The 17,725-nt window shown below is 41.4% G+C and overlaps 1 protein-coding gene across 1 annotated transcript; it reads left to right on the top strand.

Moving 5' to 3' along the window:
- The first annotated feature begins 4,662 nt into the window (after positions 1–4,662).
- Positions 4,663–8,751, top strand: LOC123444096 (probable beta-1,4-xylosyltransferase IRX9L). Its single transcript, XM_045120712.1, has 4 exons — positions 4,663–4,909; positions 5,222–6,386; positions 7,593–7,842; positions 8,183–8,751. The coding sequence occupies exons 2-4, from the start codon at positions 5,467–5,469 to the stop codon at positions 8,339–8,341; spliced, it is 1,329 nt and encodes a 442-aa protein (XP_044976647.1). The 5' UTR covers positions 4,663–4,909; positions 5,222–5,466; the 3' UTR covers positions 8,342–8,751.
- The last annotated feature ends 8,974 nt before the right edge of the window (positions 8,752–17,725 follow it).

Genomic DNA, 17,725 nt, shown 5'->3' with positions numbered 1-17,725 from the left:
GGGAGAGGGAGAGGGGTTTGGTGCCGGGCGCTCCGTTGTCGTCGAGATCCGGGGACAGGGACCGGGCAACGCCACAATCTCTTCACGCGACTCGCTGCCATGTTATTGTACTCTACGTACCAAACTCCAACGAGGACGCGGCACCAACGAACCGGCCGGCCGGCGCGCGCTCCCGTCAAAGCGCTTCGGAGCATCCGCTTCGACGTTGTTTCGGTCTGCAGCTACAGGTCCTCTACGGCTCTTTCCACACGCACCTCCGCGTGTGGAACTGGAAAACGGAGACGGAGATGGACCGCGGGTTGGGCGCCGTTGGGTGTTGACCTCCGTGCGCTCGTCGGAACATGGGAACAACCGACGCGTCGATGATACGACTCCGCCTCCGTGTGTGGTGAAGAACATTGTTGTGTTCGTGGCATAGTGCGCATGTTTGGAATCGATCTTCTCCCGCACTGCACAGTACTACTAGTACATTGTAACATTGCACACGGCGCAGTCAGAGAACCGAAACAGCCGGGAGGGACAAGCGAGACAAGTCGGTCATGGTTCGTTTTGCTCCACGTGCTCACGAAAGTCATAAACTGCGGTTGACCACTGGTACACACAAGCTCAAAGTTTACGTCACTGATCTTTCAGAAAGAAGCCACCACGTGCTGAGCGCCGGAGCCCCTCGCACGCCGGCGAACTGGCTCCAAGCCCAAGGTGGAGACGCGGTGGTTCAGATGGACTCCGCGCCGCGAACCAACGGCGGGTGGGGCGTCGCTCATGGCTACCTCACGCCTCAAGTTTCCCCTGGTTCAAAGCCCGTGGCATTTCGCACGCACGGCCCCGAGGTTCCGTTTATTTCCGTATAACACAAGAATAAATAAAGACTTTGAGAGGAAGCTTTTCGGTTATTTCTTAGAGAGCACTTAAAGCAAACATTTCGTTTCTGGTGGTGGTGCCTGGTGAGAGGGACACTCCGAATTCGGACATCTTTAAGATCCCCGTATTAGACGCGTGTAGCACATGACAGCGAGGGAGTGGTTGTGGTTATTTGTTTAATAGTCCCATAAAAAAAACAGCTCATACAGTAGAATATTTGTCTTCTCACATGGGCGTACCGGAATTGTTTCCATCTTGTCATGTACTGTTAAACAGTTGACAATTGTAAAAGAGTATATGAAATTGAAACGGTCATACATATTTGGCATTTCATGAGTTTTCATTCCAAATATGCGGTATATCAACATTCAGTGTCTAGATCCATAGTCAAGGTTAATATTCGGCTCCACAGGTCCGTAAAAACATGAGTTTTTACTCTGTACAAGGGACAATGGGTCTGACAAATATGATCTCAAAGCAACATTGCATATAGCATCTTTTTTTAATATAAAATTGCTCTCTTTGGAACCCCCTTTGTATGTGTAGGATGGATCCCTTAGCCCAAGATCTATAGCAGCAAAGAGTTTCATTACATCTCCAACTTTGAATTGAGATCATCAAACATAGAAGGAACGTCGTCATGTGGTTAATGAGTCGCGTCGTAAGTGATATATCAATCACCCATCCACCATATGGAACATTCGATTAAGGAAAACCTTTCATAGGTTCTCTTAGTTTTCGGAGAGCAAAGTCCATAGCGGAAGGAGACACATGATTGTTAGACAAAGTAAAAGCACTAGACAAGCATCATATTTTACATGCTTCACGTGAGAGCTACTAACATAGAGAAATCATATCATTTTAGAGACAAGCATAGTATTTCCTCATCCGTACACAAGGAAACCAAGGCGCTAGGGTTCCCCATGCCTCTTGCCAGGGCCAGCATCGGTCTAACTCATCTCATGTGGCCTTAGGGCCATTGGGTGCGGTGAATCCTCGCCCTTGCCGGCGCGAGAGCTCCGTTTATTTATGCTCTTTTGGTTTTTGTTGTAGTTTGTATCCTTTCGGTGAGGCAAGGCAGGGACGACTCTCTCTAGATGTAATAAAGTTCTCCCCACCTAGGCCTCGTTCCGGTGGTGCTTCTAGCATTGTCAGAGGGCGTGTGGAGATTTTTCTCCCGCTGATCTCGTGGGATTTGATCGGTGTTTGTCTTCGGTTGATTAACATGGATATGGTCTTCGTCTATCTGTGTTCGCGTGTCTACATGTAGGATCCTCCTGGTCTATGATTCTCTTCATCGACAACGGTTGTTGTTTCGGTGCGTTGCTCTTGTAGGACTTAGCACTGTGACTTTCGATTGTATACTACATCAAGGTTTGCTTAACTCTAGTGACGGAGGGGCGATGATGGCGCACACCTTTGGCTCGCTCCAATGCTTGTAGTCATCTCTAGGTGGTCTATGCACCTAGATGTACTTTTTTACATGTGGTGTTCTTATTTTTTCACGGGACATTTTTTTGCGGGAAGTTTCCCCCAAAAGAAAAACATCGTATTTTCTTTCTTCGATCCATCAGGGCATCTTCAAGCGGACCCTAAAACAAAAACTGCATATGTCTGTGGACCATTCCAGATAGGTGTACGGATACTTATATGACACCTGGTCATCCAAAGCCAACCGCGAACATCCACTCACATTGCAAACCGACTTTAACCAAAAGAAACAAATTTGATGCAAATTTAAATAAAGTAGACGACTTTCATTTAAACTTAGATGATTTTTACATAAAATCGGATGATTCTCATCAATTCTCATCTAAATCGGAGCACATGCATTAGAGTTTTGAATATTTCAACTAAAGTATAGTGGACTAGGCTATTCTAGCATAGTCTAAATGAGTGTCGGACACGGTCGTTTCCAACGACATGTCTTTCCCATGTCCAACAACAAGCTCATCAGACGACCGTGAGCCCGGGAAATGAAACTTCAACGAGAAGGGAAAAATAGTGGCCTCTGCCTCCATGAAGCGGGCAAGATCGCCGGCTATGAGGCCCACAAAACTATGGCAGTGGCCTTCCTGGGCCCAAGTGACAATGCCCTCCCATGTTATACTCTTTCTCACTATCAGTAGCGGCAGTGGACGTGCCAAACATGTGGTTGTGGTGGTAGGGCACGACTAAAATGGAGCTGGCGATGTCATCAGTTATGTGCTCAAATTCCTTTGATGTTGCATCGATATCCATGAATAGAGCGTCCTTCTCTACCTGGAGAAAGCACAATTGCCATCACTTGTAGCGGATGTTGTCGTCGATGTGGTAGGATGGGAACAACATCTTCTACTCATCCACATCCACCACCATACTTGTGACGGCATTGTCATTCGCCTGGTCACAACAGATTTGCTCGTCCGCGAGCTGGTGCATGTGGAGGAGCCGAAAGTTGCACGTGTGGTTAGCTTGTGCTTGCCGGAATGTCGCCTCCCACTCTTCCATCACCATGTCGATGAAGTGCGCCAGCGCCTCACCCATGGTGATGCCAGCATGAGCCGATGAGAGCAGTGGCTCCGACTCATCCTCGGCTGCCTCTTTCATATTCTCATCCATGTCGCTACCCACCGTAGAGATTTCCGACAATCAAACCTGTATCCGACTGGCTAGGCGGGCTTGCCAGCCGATCGTAATGCCGGAGAGCTCCAACTTCTGTTTGTCGAAGAGTCTGTCCCATATGGCTTTGGAGCTCGAGGTCGTGGAGGGTGTGGTGCATAGAGGAGATCGGGGATCGGAGGTATGATGCGTTTTTTGTTGGGTCTGGCAATGTTTAAATAGTGGATGGATGCGAGGCCAAGCGGTGACACGTTTAATGTTGGCCGACAAGCGGATAGACGAGTAGTGTTGGCATGCGTGTGTCGGAGTAGGTTCATCGACAACTATGCTTGTTTAATGAAATAAGGGGACGGGTGACATTTGAATGTGGAGAGAAAGCCCGTGTGCCGAAACGCGTCGCGGGCTGCACTCTCGACCACCGCGCCACTTCAATGTCGGCCTAGTGAGACATTGTGTATGCTCCGAACTGATATGAATGTGGCATTGATACTCTGAAGTGGCGCTGACCGACATGAATGCACGGCAACTATTTAGTGCAGGAAAAGACACATACAAGGAAGAGGGTTTTCGGGTGTGATAGTGGCCGGCCGATTACAAAGTCTCCCTTTGGTTGCTCCTGGTTTGCGGGAAACATGTCCGAACCGATCTGCACACACGTATGGGGTACCACGTTGAATGGAAAAACACATCATCATCATACGGTCCTGTCAGATGCAGCGACGGATCGAGCTCAACATGACAGGATGGTCCAACAATATAATTCTTCATAAATATATATTTTTATTTTATTTTATGACATATAGACTATGTAAAAATCTCAGGATGGTCCATGAACCATCGTGTCCATCACCTAGATCCGCGAATGGTGAAACGTGGGCGGTTTGAGGGTCAGGTTAGAGATGCCCTTAGAGTTTCGTAAGAAAACAAATGACAACAATTACAAGCTCATACTGTATTGTTAGAATAAAATTCAAGTAAACATTTTTCAAATAGTTTCACTCTTGGCACAAAGATGTTCAAATAGATTCACGGCTGTTCCCATCGGAAGCATCATCCCCTGCAAAAGAAATCATGGTGCTCAAATATTTTCCCTTTGCAGGCCGCATTGACTATCACAGCATATCTTTAGCCACCAATAATGATTGCCCAAAAAATAGCGAGGACATGGAGGGTTTAAATGCAAGCAGGGCTCCCATGCCCACCTTCCGACGGCGACCGCCGACTGGGCCGCCATTATCCCCCCCCTCCAACTATTACCTCCACCTCTTCTTCGTCTTCTCCAGCCCCCTCCGCCCTCACCAACTCCTCCCGTCTCGATTCGCGACACAAATTCCTCCGAGGCCAAGCCAATAACTGGGAGCGAGGCGAGGGACGGACAGAGATTGCCTCGTGAAGTGATCCGACATACCCACGCTCCGCGGTTTGGGATCCGAATCCCAATCCCGAGGTATTTATTCCATGCCTTCTGTTCGTTTTTCTCGAATAAAACTACTACTCCAGGCGTTCTGTGGTAGCATAGGAGGGAGAATTTCTTGGTGCTGTTTTCCTCTGCCCGGCCTGGATCAAGAACCCATCGCCCCCCTGTTTTGTCCATTTTATTTTGGCTGTTTCCTGCTGTTGCTTCCGGCACCATTTGCTCTTTTGGTAGTTCTATGGTTTGCTCGGTGCTCAGAGTTTCCTCCTTTGTTGTTATCGCTTTCGGTATATAGCTGTAGATCTACGATCTCCGTGTGCTAATATGATGGAATTTTGGTTGCAGCGGGAGAAAAGGCTGAAATTTAAGGCGTTCCTTGGGCGTGGAGTTGGGATTTCTGAGCACAGAACCGCTTACCCGGTGCCGCGATACCTGTTCTTGTTGGACAATTGATCGGTTTATGACTGAGCTGGTATGAGATGAAGTAATTGGAGCTAGAACTTGTCTGTAGAGCAGCATTTTGGTTCAGAGAGGTGATGTCTTTTGCTTGATTCTAAAACTGTACATGCGTGACATACTGAGCACCTGCAATGGCACGAAGAAATGCTGGGACAATGCAGCGAGAGGGGTCGGTCAAGGACTGGTCAGAATTCGACCCCTCACCGTCTCCCAAGATGGCGTACTCGCAATCCTATGTTGCAATGAGAGGGGTGCTGACTTCACTGGCTTCGCTTGACCTTGTCCTGATGTCGAGCAGCCTAAAATCTGCGTGGGCAACTATATTGTCCCACAAGCACGCTAAGTCCTTGGAGAGGCCAAAGTCGAAGGGGATGGGCTGGAAAAAGGCCATGATCAATCTATTTGTGTGTTTCATGATTGGCATTTTTATCGGATTCACGCCTCTCTTCTCTGCTGATTTGTCAAACAAAATGCCTTCTGAAAATGCCAGCCTTCCATTTGATGGGGATGTGATTGATAGACGACAAATGGTAGAACATCAAGGCACCAAGCTGGAGCCATTTGTAGCGGAGGCTGAATCTGAAGCGGTTAATGAGCCACAGGCTGAGGACAGTCCTCCGGTTCCTGCAATGCTGGATGATGAGGCAGATTTTGTTGAAGCCTTGCCTATTGTACATTCTGTTAATGATTCTGACATTGTTGCAAGAAAGCAACTGATAGTCGTGACAGCAACAACAGTTCGGCCACACCAGGCATATTACCTTCATCGTCTGATTCATGTCTTGAAGGATGTACCGCCTCCTCTATTGTGGATAGTGGCGGAGTGGCCATATCAGTCCCGTGAAACAGTAGAAATCCTGAGGTCTTCTGGGATCATGTACAGACATATTGTATGCAATAGGAATCTTACAAATATTAGGAAGATTATTGTCTGCCAAAAGAACAATGCAATTTTTCATATAAAGAAGCACCATCTAGATGGCATAGTGCATTTTGCCGATGAGGAGAGAGCATACTCAGTCGATCTATTTGAGGAAATGAGGAAAATCAGGTGACAATTAATCTATTATGCTTTAAGTTATCACAATTTATGATGCAAATAAGTAAAATTCTGACACTCTTTAACTTTGTAGAAGTATAAATTAATTTACCATTATACTATCATGAAAATGTGAAAAATATTGTTTGTCGGCTTATGCTCACCTTCGTACTACTCGCTGCATGTTCACAATGTAAAATCTTTTATTGCTTGAAGAATGTTTGCTAGTTAGTTTGAAATGTTCTTTTTTTCATCTCAAATTTGTTGATACCGCGTAATGTTTTAAATGCTAGAATCAACTCTGGTAATAGGATGGAGTTTGACGTAGAAATGCACATCTTTCCTTTCTTCCTTTATTCCACTTTTGTCATCCTTATTTCTGGTAGCTTTGAATTTGTTTTCGGTGCACTAGTGCTCCATGCTGCTTTAAGATGTCCCGCACAAAAAAGAATAGACTATTTTAAGCAGTGTAGTGGCAGTAGGACACATATCTTTTCTCCACCAAATTAAATCTTGATTGATGATTACTTTACAGGCTTTCTAAAGATATCCAGTAAAGCGTCTTGCTTATTTAGTCATGACCGACTTGTGTGGGGATGCAATTTAGCAGTGCCTCCTAACTTTATAATTGAAGCAAATTATAAAGGCTTTGCAATAACCTCTGTATTAGAATACCGAGAAATAATTTTGGCTTGTAATTTTTGACACAACAAAGATCTGACGAACTTACTGCATTTAGAAGTTGCTGTGCTGATGCATTTTAATCTGCCAAGCCTAAGATTTAGTCCAGATAAATTTCTACATTGCCATTCTTTTGACGGACAATCAGAAGTTGTCAGGAGTTATTTATCTTATCTAATTCTAGAGATAATATGTGTTGTGATGGTTGGTTATGTAATCTCTGTTAAGTGATGATAGAAGTATTGAGGACGCCAAATGTTATGTGTTGTCACAAGTTCGGGATGTGCCAGGTATAAGAGCATCATGGTGTATGTTATATAATCTCAGTTAAGACATGCCAAAGTACAAAGGATGCCGAACATTGTTTGTTGTGACTTATCAGGTGAAACCAAGAGAGGTGGTAATGTCCGTTTGAACCCACTAATATGAAACATCTGCCGCTGAACCCAGTAATATGAAATGTGACCTGTTCTCTAAGAACATCTCTCTCATTGAACAGTTATTATGTTACTCATAATTTTGTTCTACGTTATGCAGGCGCTTTGGTACATGGCCAGTAGCAACGCATGTTGGGACCAAGTATAAATTGACTTTGGAAGGCCCCCTTTGTAAGGGTGATCAGGTGACTGGATGGCATACAAACCAGAGGAGCACTATACTTCGTCGATTTCCAATTGGTTTCTCTGGATTTGCTTTTAACAGCACTATACTTTGGGATCCTAAGAGATGGAAGAACCCCAGCATAGGATCTATTATACTCCATTCAGGTGGCAGGGGTGGCTTGCAGGTGAGTTCTTTCTTCATCAAATTTCAAATACCTAGGCAGAAAAAATGACTTATCTTGATATCGTCTTAGCTTTTGGTTGAAAATATCCGTCGGGACAGCTATTATTTAGTTATTTGTAACTGCCGTCCTAGTTGAGGAACTGCAGTATTGTTATTTATGAATATCCATGAGTGGGGTGAACCAAATGTAACCACATGAATATCCATGAGTGCAAGTAGAGCCAATACAATGATCTATAGGAGCCAGAACATAGCCATTCCGTATAGGGAACCCGTTAAGGCAATGCTTACTATAGCACATCGACAAATCATCACTGTACTGAAACATGGTGCCATTGCAGGAGTCGAGATTTATTGAGAGGCTTGTCGAGGATGAGAGTCAAATGGAAGGCCTGGCAGACAATTGCACCCGGATTATGGTCTGGAATTTCGATTTGGAACCTCCTCAACTCAATTACCCTACTGGCTGGTTGCTGCAGAAGAACCTAGATGCTACGTAGCTGTCTTGGTGCCCCATCTTTTTGTTTGCTCATACTAGTGCAATTGATGGCTTCCTGAACTTGGTAGCATCCAGGATCATGCGAAGCTGCCCTGCCAAGGCCTGATTCGGAATAATGTCACGCTAGTAAAAGTTCAAAAAAGAAGCCTGACAAAAGAAAACCTCTCTCCATCTCTCTCTCACTCTCTCTCTCTCTCTGCATTCTTTTCTAAGTTGATTTTTCACTCATATTCATCCAGCTAGATTTAGCCCTGTATATTTACCTTTCTTTGTTTGGGTTCGTTATTATACATGCATATATCACCTTACAGATGTAAAAGTTTGTCTCCATTGCAACACCTGTTGACAGATAGATATGTACTCTTGATACCTGAACAAAAGCAAAAGCAAAATCACAGATTTGATTTGACAGTGTGTGCTGTCCCTGCTTGGCTTCTGAATTTTCTTCTCGGCTGTAATTCTCCGTATGACGTTGTACTTGTCTGTGTAATGAGTTTGGCGAAAAACATCATGTATGGTCTGTTTTTGAGGGGCTTGGCTTCTTTCTATAAGTGTAGCCTTTGCTATTAGAAATTGCGGACTAGTGTCTTCTTGTTTTGGTGCTGCAGGGTCGTGATTCGCCTTTGGATGTGAGCGTCAGAGAAGAGACACCAGTCACTTGCTTGCCCGGCTGCGGACTCAATGATGGTAATAAGTTGCTGCTCGGGTGATGCGGATCAGCTCAGCGATGGTGGCGGCTCTCGTCCGCCGGCAGTGTTGCGGTCTTGCCGAGTAAGGACAACACACAAGATCAACGGACGTCCGTTTCATTCGAATTCTGTCCATTTGTGTTGGCAAAACGGACATGAGCATTCGGATGCGGCCGTGCGGCCGTCAGTGCTGTCGTCGCATCTAAAAAAAAGGTCTGTATTCTAAATGGTAGATAGTAACTTAAACGTCCAAAAAGTCTAAACGATAGATAATAATTTAAACATCCAAAAAGTCTCTCGGCCGAATGTTGAAAATGAACATCAAATTTGAGGAGTTAATTGCAGAAAATTATCACATTTACAGTTAGGTTTACAGAAAACCACTCGTTAGCAAAAAAATACCGCATTAACAGTTGACTTGTTATAAAAAACACTGATAGCATGATTTGATCCATTTAATCACTTTGAGCTGACTTGCAAACAAATGACATACACACCCATGGATTTAAAAATAAAAAAGCAATCAACCCCTTGCTCCCAATCCCTTGCTCACAATCCGATCGGCACGAGGCAAGCGTCGCCTACCCTTGCACCGAACCGTGTCGCCGCCGTCGGCTCCCGTTGCTGTCGCCGGAAGCCCACCCGCCGCCCTCTCTCGATGGCGCAGACACCTTGAGCCGTCGTGCCTTGCTCCAACCCGACGACGTCGCTGTCGATGTCCTGAGGCGTCATGCCCAGATGATGGCCTCGTCCGTCTGCTCAGATCCGTTGCCGTTGAGCTTGGTTGCAACGGGATCCATAGAGGAGAGGTGCTGCAGCCATGGTGTGGGGGCGCCGACTCATAAGTCGTGATTACCAAATGCACGTGTACAGTGATCCGAGAGATCAATGCTCACTAAAAACACATAAGCTAAATAACGAGGGTCTTACATCCATACATATCGTCTTACACAAATTTATGACCATTATTATCAAGTCTTATATAGATAGGGCCATGACGACCAAACAACGAACATAAACTTGTAGGGAAATCTTGAAAGGGTAGCGTGAACCCATGCCATCTGCCTTAACCCTAGATGCACTAAGTAGGTAAGTTGTGGAAAGGTAATTTTGAGTGCAATGACATGTTCTACCAACTTGTATTAATATGCATCATGAGGTTTCGAGTATCCATATGAACAAGTTACAAATATCAATATAAACAGAGTTTGGAACAACTCTTTTACATTCTACAGAGGTTACACACTTTACCCACAAGACTCGGAAAACTTCCCTGTCAAGCCACGACTCGCAGTATCTTTCATACCCGAGGTAAGTACCTGAACAATGCCTTTTCCTTGACGACACTAAACAAAGAGTCCACTCGTTGGAACCGATCCCGCATGATGTACATCACGAGTACCATCCATGAGAGGACCAACGGTATGCCCGGTGTTTGTGAAAACAAGCCATGGTCATCCTTTCCAGCACGACCCCGTACCGAGAGTGACGGTGTCACTCCCAGCACTAGTAATGCGGGCTCTGTGCTAGCATCGACCAAAGTAATCAACAAAGACCCGTCCCAAGGGGTATCGTGGTTGTACATATAAGGTTGGGAACGGTCGATAAATCTTAAATCTAATCCATTTTCGGAAACACACACACTACTTGCTCCGATACACCACTTCTCCCTCACGCATTAGTGGCACCCAACGTGGTTTTTGAGAAGTCTTTGAAAACACTCTTGTTTTCAACACCATGCATATATTCTCGTCCCTCTTGCGTAGCATCTACTAGTATCCTATCTATTTCCCACATACACAACTCTAATAAGAAAGTAGAGTCATGGCAGTGCAAGTATTAAAGAGGAGAGTAACGAAGGCAACCCACCATAGTGGTCACCATTTCATCATGATTCCGAGGCAATGAAATAAAGTGCTATATGCCATGCATAAAAGGATTTCACAAACATGGTCAAAGGGCTGCTTGCCTGGCTCAACAAAGTCTTCGGGGTCTTCAAATCCTTCTGGTCCAACTTCTTCGTCAACAACGCAATCTATCGCCACAATATAACGGGCAAAAATAAGGCCACGACAAAAACCGAAAAAATACATTACTCCCAAAAATGTCAAACCATTTTTGTAAAATACTATGATATTAATGCCGCTTTGTTGAATCTTTTTATGAAAGAGAAATTTTCCGGTACTCCTAATGAGGATGCCGCGTCCCATCTAAACACTTCCGTAGAATTGTGTGATATGCAAAAGAAGAAAGATGTGGACAATGATATTGTCAAGCTGAAATTATTTCCGTTCTCTTTGCGTGATCGTGCTAAAATTTGGTTTTCATATTTGCCACAAAATAGTATCGATTCTTGGAACAAGTGCAAAGATGCTTTTATCACAAAGTATTTTCCTCCCACGACAATTATTTCTCTTAGAAATTTGATTATGAATTTTGAACAATTTGAGCATGAGCATGTTGCCCAATCTTCGGAAAGGATGAAACTGAAGATAATAAATTGCCGAACTCATGGGTTGAATTTGTGGATGATCATACAATTTTTTTATGCGGGATTGAATTTTGTTTCTAGAAATCTTTTAAATTCCGCCACGGGTGGTACTTTTATGGAAATTACTTTGGGTGATGCTACTAAATTGCTTGATAATATTATGGCTAATTATTCACAATGGCATACTGAAAGAGCTCCCACTGGTAAAAAAGTTAATTCTATTGAAGAAATTGATGCTATGAGTGAAAAAGTTGATGCTCTTATGAAATTGGTTGCTAGTAAGCATGATCCTATTGATCCTAACGATGTGCCTTTGTCTACTTTGATTGAGCAAAATAATGACCCCGTAGACGTGAATTTTGTCTCACGAAACAATTTTAACAGTAATGATTATAGGAACAATTTTAATCCTAGGCCGTATCCTCGAGGGTCTTCAAATAATTATGGTAATTCTCATAATAATAATGCTAGGATACCGTGTGATCTTGAGAGTAATATTAAGGAATTTATCAATGCGCGAGAAGCTTTCAATGCTACGATAGAAGAGAAGTTAAAAAGATTGATGATATGTCTAGAAGCATTGATATAATTTCGCATGACGTAGAAAATCTCAAGAATAACTTTTTTCCTAAGGTTGATATTAATGAATCAATTCAAGCTTTATATTTTTCCATAGATGAAAGTAAGAAAAGAACCGTTATGCTTAGAGCTAAAAGAGAATTTCTAGAAAGAGGGTTTCCCTATTGCTTTCATAAAAATGATGAAGAGATTAAATTGATTCGTGTTTCTTCTATTTATTCCCTGTTTAACAATGTAAAATTAAATGATGAGGGAACTTAAGAAGTGTCAACTTTAGCTACAGGGCATTCCCATGATTTGAAGGGTGAAAATCTTATTGAAAAAATTGATAAAAGTGGGATTGAAGAGGTCAAAACTTTAGCTAGTGATGCACCCACTCTTTTGGATTGCAACAATTTGAATTTTGATATCTGCTCTTTGATTGAGTGTATTTCTATGTTGCAATCTATGATAAATTCACCCATTGCCTATGAACAAAATAAAGCTTTTTCTAAACATGTTTCGGATGTGGTGATAAAAGATTTGGAAGAAAAGTTAGAGATAGAGATTTCAATTCCTAGAAAATTACATGATGAATTGGAACCCACCATTAAGATCAAAATTAAGAATTTTGAGTGCTATGATTTAGGTGATTTGGGTACTAGTGTTTCCATAATTCCGAAATCTCTTTGTGATGTGCTTGGTCTTACCAATATTGAAGAATGTTCTCTCAATTTGCACTTGGCGGATTCTACTATTAAAAAATGGGAATAATTAATGATGTCCTTATTATTGCAAATAGGAATTATGCGCCCATAGATTTATTGTTCTTGATATTGATTGCAATCTTTCTTGTCCAATAATTCTTAGTAGACCGTTCTTGCGAACTATAGGCGTCGTGATTGGTATGAAAGAAGGGAATATTAAATTTTAGTTTCCACTAAGAAAAGGCATGTAACACTTCCCTAGAAGTATAATTAAATTTCGATATGAATCAATCATTAGAGCAACCTATGGATCAATTTCTAAGGATAACATCACTTAAAATTTATGTTTTATGCCTAGCTAGGGGCGTAAAACGACAGCGCTTGTTGGGAGGCAACCCAATGAATAAAATTTATTTTCACTTTTGCTTTCTGTTCTTGAGTGTTTACACAATTATTCTACTGTTATAATTGTTTTTGTGTGTTTTATTTAATGTTTGTGCCAAGTAAAGCCTTTGGGATCATGTGGGGTGTTAGTTGCTTTAATCGTGTTGAAAACAGAAACTTTTGCGTCAAGTAGAAAAATCCTAAAAATCACAGATACGTCAAAAGTGTCTAAGTGTTTTACACAAGATTAATTTACAAATTCCCTACGTTGTCCTAATGTTTTAGAATTTTTGGAGTTACAGAAGTATAAGTAAATTTTGAATCTTTACAGACTGTTCTGTTTTTAATAGAATATGTTTTCTTTGCGTTATGTGCTTATTTTAATGATTCTATGGTTTATCTCAGGGGAATAATCCATGGTAAAGTTAGAATACAGTAGGTATAATGCAATAACAAAGTTGGAATAGGTTTTCAACAATGCCTCTAGTAAAGTTTGGTTTTCTTATACTAACAGATCTCACAAATTTTTTGTTGAGTTTTGTGTGATTGAAGTTTTCAAGTTTTGAGTGAGATCACGATGAATGAAGGAATAAGAAGTTATAAAAGCCTAAGATTGGGGATGCCCCATGGCACCCCAAGGAAATATATAAGGAGTATCAAGGATGTAAGCTTGGGGATGCCTTGGAAGGCATCCCCTCTTTCTTCTAAAAACCATCGATAATTTTACTTGGTGCTATTTTTTATTCGTCACATATCATGAGTTTTGCTTGCAGCGTCTTGTATCATTTGTGTCTTTGCTTTCTTTGCTAGTTATTTTTTCAAAATAAACCTTCCTCGACACACCCGTTTGATAGAGCTAAATTATGCTATGATTTGTTAGAATCGTCTACGCTTCACTTAAATTTTTTGAGCCATGGATAGCTCAAGTACTTCACTTATATCTTTTTGAGCACAACGGTGCTGTTATTTTGAAGAATTTTTCTCTCATACTTCATTTAGATTATCTTGAGAGTTGCTTAAATTTTGAAAAAATCCTCTCTTGCTTCACTTATATATTTTTGAGAGTTGAAAATTTTAAAGAACTTGTGCTCTCGTTCTTCACTTATATTTGTTTGAGAGATTTTTATTTGCATTGTAAATTTTATTTAAATGTAAATTAGTGCAAAAATGATGAATGTCCAGGAAAGATATAAAAATCTTTCATGAAGATCATTGGATATTAAGCTTGATTCTTTGCGATAGTTTTGCGATATGAAGATAGTGATATGTGAGTTATGTTGATTAGTAATTACGCTCTAGTAAGAATATTGGTGTTAAGGTTTGTGATTCCCTATGCATGCACATGAAGTCAATAATTATGCTACGAGATTACATCCTACTTTTGTTGCATTATTCGGTGTTGGTTATGTTTAATGTTCACTTATTATGATTTGTGTTCCTTGGTTGGGCGCTTCTCAATCTATTTGCTAGCCTTCACTTGCACTAAGCAGGAATACTGCTTGTGCATCCAAATCCTAAACCCAAAGTTGTGCCAAATTAGTCCACCATACCTACCTATATGTGGTATTTCAACATCGTTCCAAGTATATTTGCGAGTGCCAACTCTAATGTTCGAAATAAAATTTTGTTTTGTGTGCCCGTATCGCTCATGAAGCGGCGAGGGGTGGCCGATATCTTCCATGTTAAATATGATATTCTTAAGATGAGTGTTTATTCACTTATCATTGCACGAGAGTATGGCGGTAATAGGGATGCCAGTCCCCAAAAAATAAAAAATATATATTTTATGGTGTGAAATAATAAATTCCTTGGAAAGTGTTGGCATGGACGATACCTGTGGATACGGCTAGCCGTGGAATGTGAAAGAATGGTAGAAAAAGGAATAAACTTTATTTTCAGTTTGGGGACCGCATATAATTTTTTTAGCATGGAGGATATTGGAAACTCTTAGTCGTTCTCGTTGACAGGAAAAGCATACTACCTAAAAAATTTATCGCTAAGTTTTTCACTTTTAGTTGTGGCACCTCTACAAATGAGTGTTTCCCTATGCAAAGGGCCTATCTATTTACTTTATGCATTTTTATTTTGAATTTGAGTCTCCATCTTCTCTTATAAAGCACCAACTAAGGAACACCGTTATCATACTTGAGCATTGGATGTACTTAATATTTGAGTGTGTTGCATGAATGGATCAATGATAGAGCATGATGGGCTAGGTATAACGTTCTTTAGCGTTGATATTTTGAAAGACTTGGTTGCTTGTTGATATGCTTGAGTATTGAGATCTTCATGTAAAATTATAGACTATTGCTTTGCATCATCTATAAGTCCATATGTCCATGCGGAAAGAAAAAGAATATGATGAACATGTGAGGCAGCATTCCGCATCAAAAATTCTGTTTTTATCATTTACCTACTCGAGGACGACCAGGAATTAAGCTTGGGGATGCTAATATGTCTCCAACGTATCTAAATTTTTTGATTGTTCCATGTTGTTATGTTATCATTCTTGGATGGAATTAAGCAACTTTATATCATTTTTTGGGACTAACCTATTGACATAGTGCCTAGTGCAAGTTGCTATTTTTTGTTGTTTTTTCCTTCACAGAAAATCCATATTAGATGAGGTCCAATTGCCATGAAACTTTACACAGACTTTTTTGGACCAGAAGGAAACTTGGGAGCCAAGAATGAGCAGCACACAAGGCCCAGGGGGCCCACTAGACATCAGGGCGCGTGATAGGCCCTTAGCGCGGCGTGGTGTCTAGTGGGGCCCTCGGGCACCTTCTCCACAACCTCTCAGCTCAATGAATACCCCAATATTCAGAAAACCCTAGAGAAGTCAACGAAAAATTGTTTCAGCCGCCACAAGTTCCATAGCCACGAAATCCAACCTAGAGCTCGTTCCAGAGAGGAACACGATCACAGAGGGGTTCACCATCCTGATTGGTGCTCCTCCGATGATGCGTGAGTAGTTCATATCACACCTAAGGGTCCGTAGGTAGTAGCTAGATGACTTTCTATATCGTTTCGTTTCTCAATACAATGGTCTCTTGGAGATTCATATGATGTAACTCTTTTTTTTTGCGATGTGTTTGTCATGATCCGATGAATTGTGAGTTTATGATCAGATCTATGAAAACATATTCATGCTTGATTATTATATCCTCGTATTTATTCTCCGATATTTAGTTTTTTGTGTCCAACTTGATCTTTTATCTTGCAATGGGAAGAGGTGCTTTGTGATGGGTTCGATCTTGCAGTGCTCAATCTCAATGACAGAAAGAGACATGACACGCATGTATTGTTGCTATCAAGGATAAAATGATGGGGTCTATTCCTACATGAATATATATTGTCTACATCATTTCATCATTCTTAAGGTATTACTCCATTTGTCCATGAACTAAATACACTAGATTCATGCTGGATAGCGGTCGATGTGTGGAGTAATAGAAGTAGATGCACGCAGAAGTCAGTCTACTTGTTTTGGATGTGATGCCTATATACATGATCATTGTATTGAATATTGTCATAATTATTTGCTCTTCTATCAAGTGCTTCATGTCATAATTGTTAAAACTCATAAAACTTGCAAACTTTCGTGGATGATTGCATCTAATCTGTAGGACTTTTGCATGTGGTACCTTCTTGAGATTTGTTCTATGTGATGTCTACTTTGGTGCCATGCCTCTGGTTGGTTTGTAAATTTTCTCTATCATGTTAATATTTTTCTCTATAGGTGCTGTCATGTTAAACTTGCTAATCTGTTAACGATAAGTTCCATTTTGCGAAGTCCGAAGCAAGCAAACCATGCCTCTTTTGAATGTGTGCCAATGGAGTGATTTGTATTATGCCATGTCTAATTGTTGTTAGAATGTTTACCATGCCATGAATGTTATGTTTAGCTGCATTTTTCATCCTATGAACTTGCCATCAAAATGTTGCTGTTTTGAGGGTCCAAAATAATTGTAAGTTTGGAATCTGCTATATTTTGTTGCTATGTTTCCATGTGAATTGCCATTAATCTACATCCCTTTTGTGATTGCTCCAATGTAGTGAATTGTAAAGCATGTTATCCTCTGTTAGTTCGTGCCATTAGTTTTCAAGTATAGGGTTTGCATAATAGTGTATTTTGCTGTCAAACATGCCAATCTGATAAAACTGCTGCTATTGCACCCTGATTGTTTTAGTAATTTTGAGAACCTGGTTATTTCAGAATGCCATGTTGTTTTGATGATAGCCATGATTGTGTGCATAATTAGACCTTGCTAGTATGGGATAAAATAAGTGCATCATGTACACTATGGTGTTGTAGATTTTCATGCCATAATATGTCCTATAGCATATGTTTTTCTTGTTGCCAATATGCCTTCAGAATAAAACTGCTATGTTAAACACTATTATTTTCACACAGTCTTAAAGTGTGTTCAAGTAGCCATTTTGTGAGCTCATTTCCTATTGATCCATGCTTCTAGACAATTTGCTCATGTGAGATGAATTATTGTGCATCATGTCAACTATTGCTTCATGTATTGTTTGTGCATTTTCTATTC

This window comes from Hordeum vulgare, chromosome 3H, assembly GCF_904849725.1.
Source record: "Hordeum vulgare subsp. vulgare chromosome 3H, MorexV3_pseudomolecules_assembly, whole genome shotgun sequence".
In the NCBI taxonomy this organism is placed as follows: domain Eukaryota; kingdom Viridiplantae; phylum Streptophyta; class Magnoliopsida; order Poales; family Poaceae; genus Hordeum; species Hordeum vulgare.
Note: the sequence above shows the minus strand (reverse complement) of the source record. Positions and strands in the feature narration are given on the sequence as shown.

What these genes read in the sequence shown, in the direction of transcription:
- LOC123444096 (XM_045120712.1), top strand. Translation starts at nt 5,467, where the DNA reads ATGGCACGAAGAAATGCTGGGACAATGCAGCGAGAGGGGTCGGTCAAG. An exon ending in GAGGAAATGAGGAAAATCAG is followed by an intron (nt 6,387 to 7,592) that starts GTGACAATTAAT and finishes TACGTTATGCAG; the next exon opens with GCGCTTTGGTACATGGCCAG. An exon ending in GTGGCAGGGGTGGCTTGCAG is followed by an intron (nt 7,843 to 8,182) that starts GTGAGTTCTTTC and finishes GTGCCATTGCAG; the next exon opens with GAGTCGAGATTTATTGAGAG.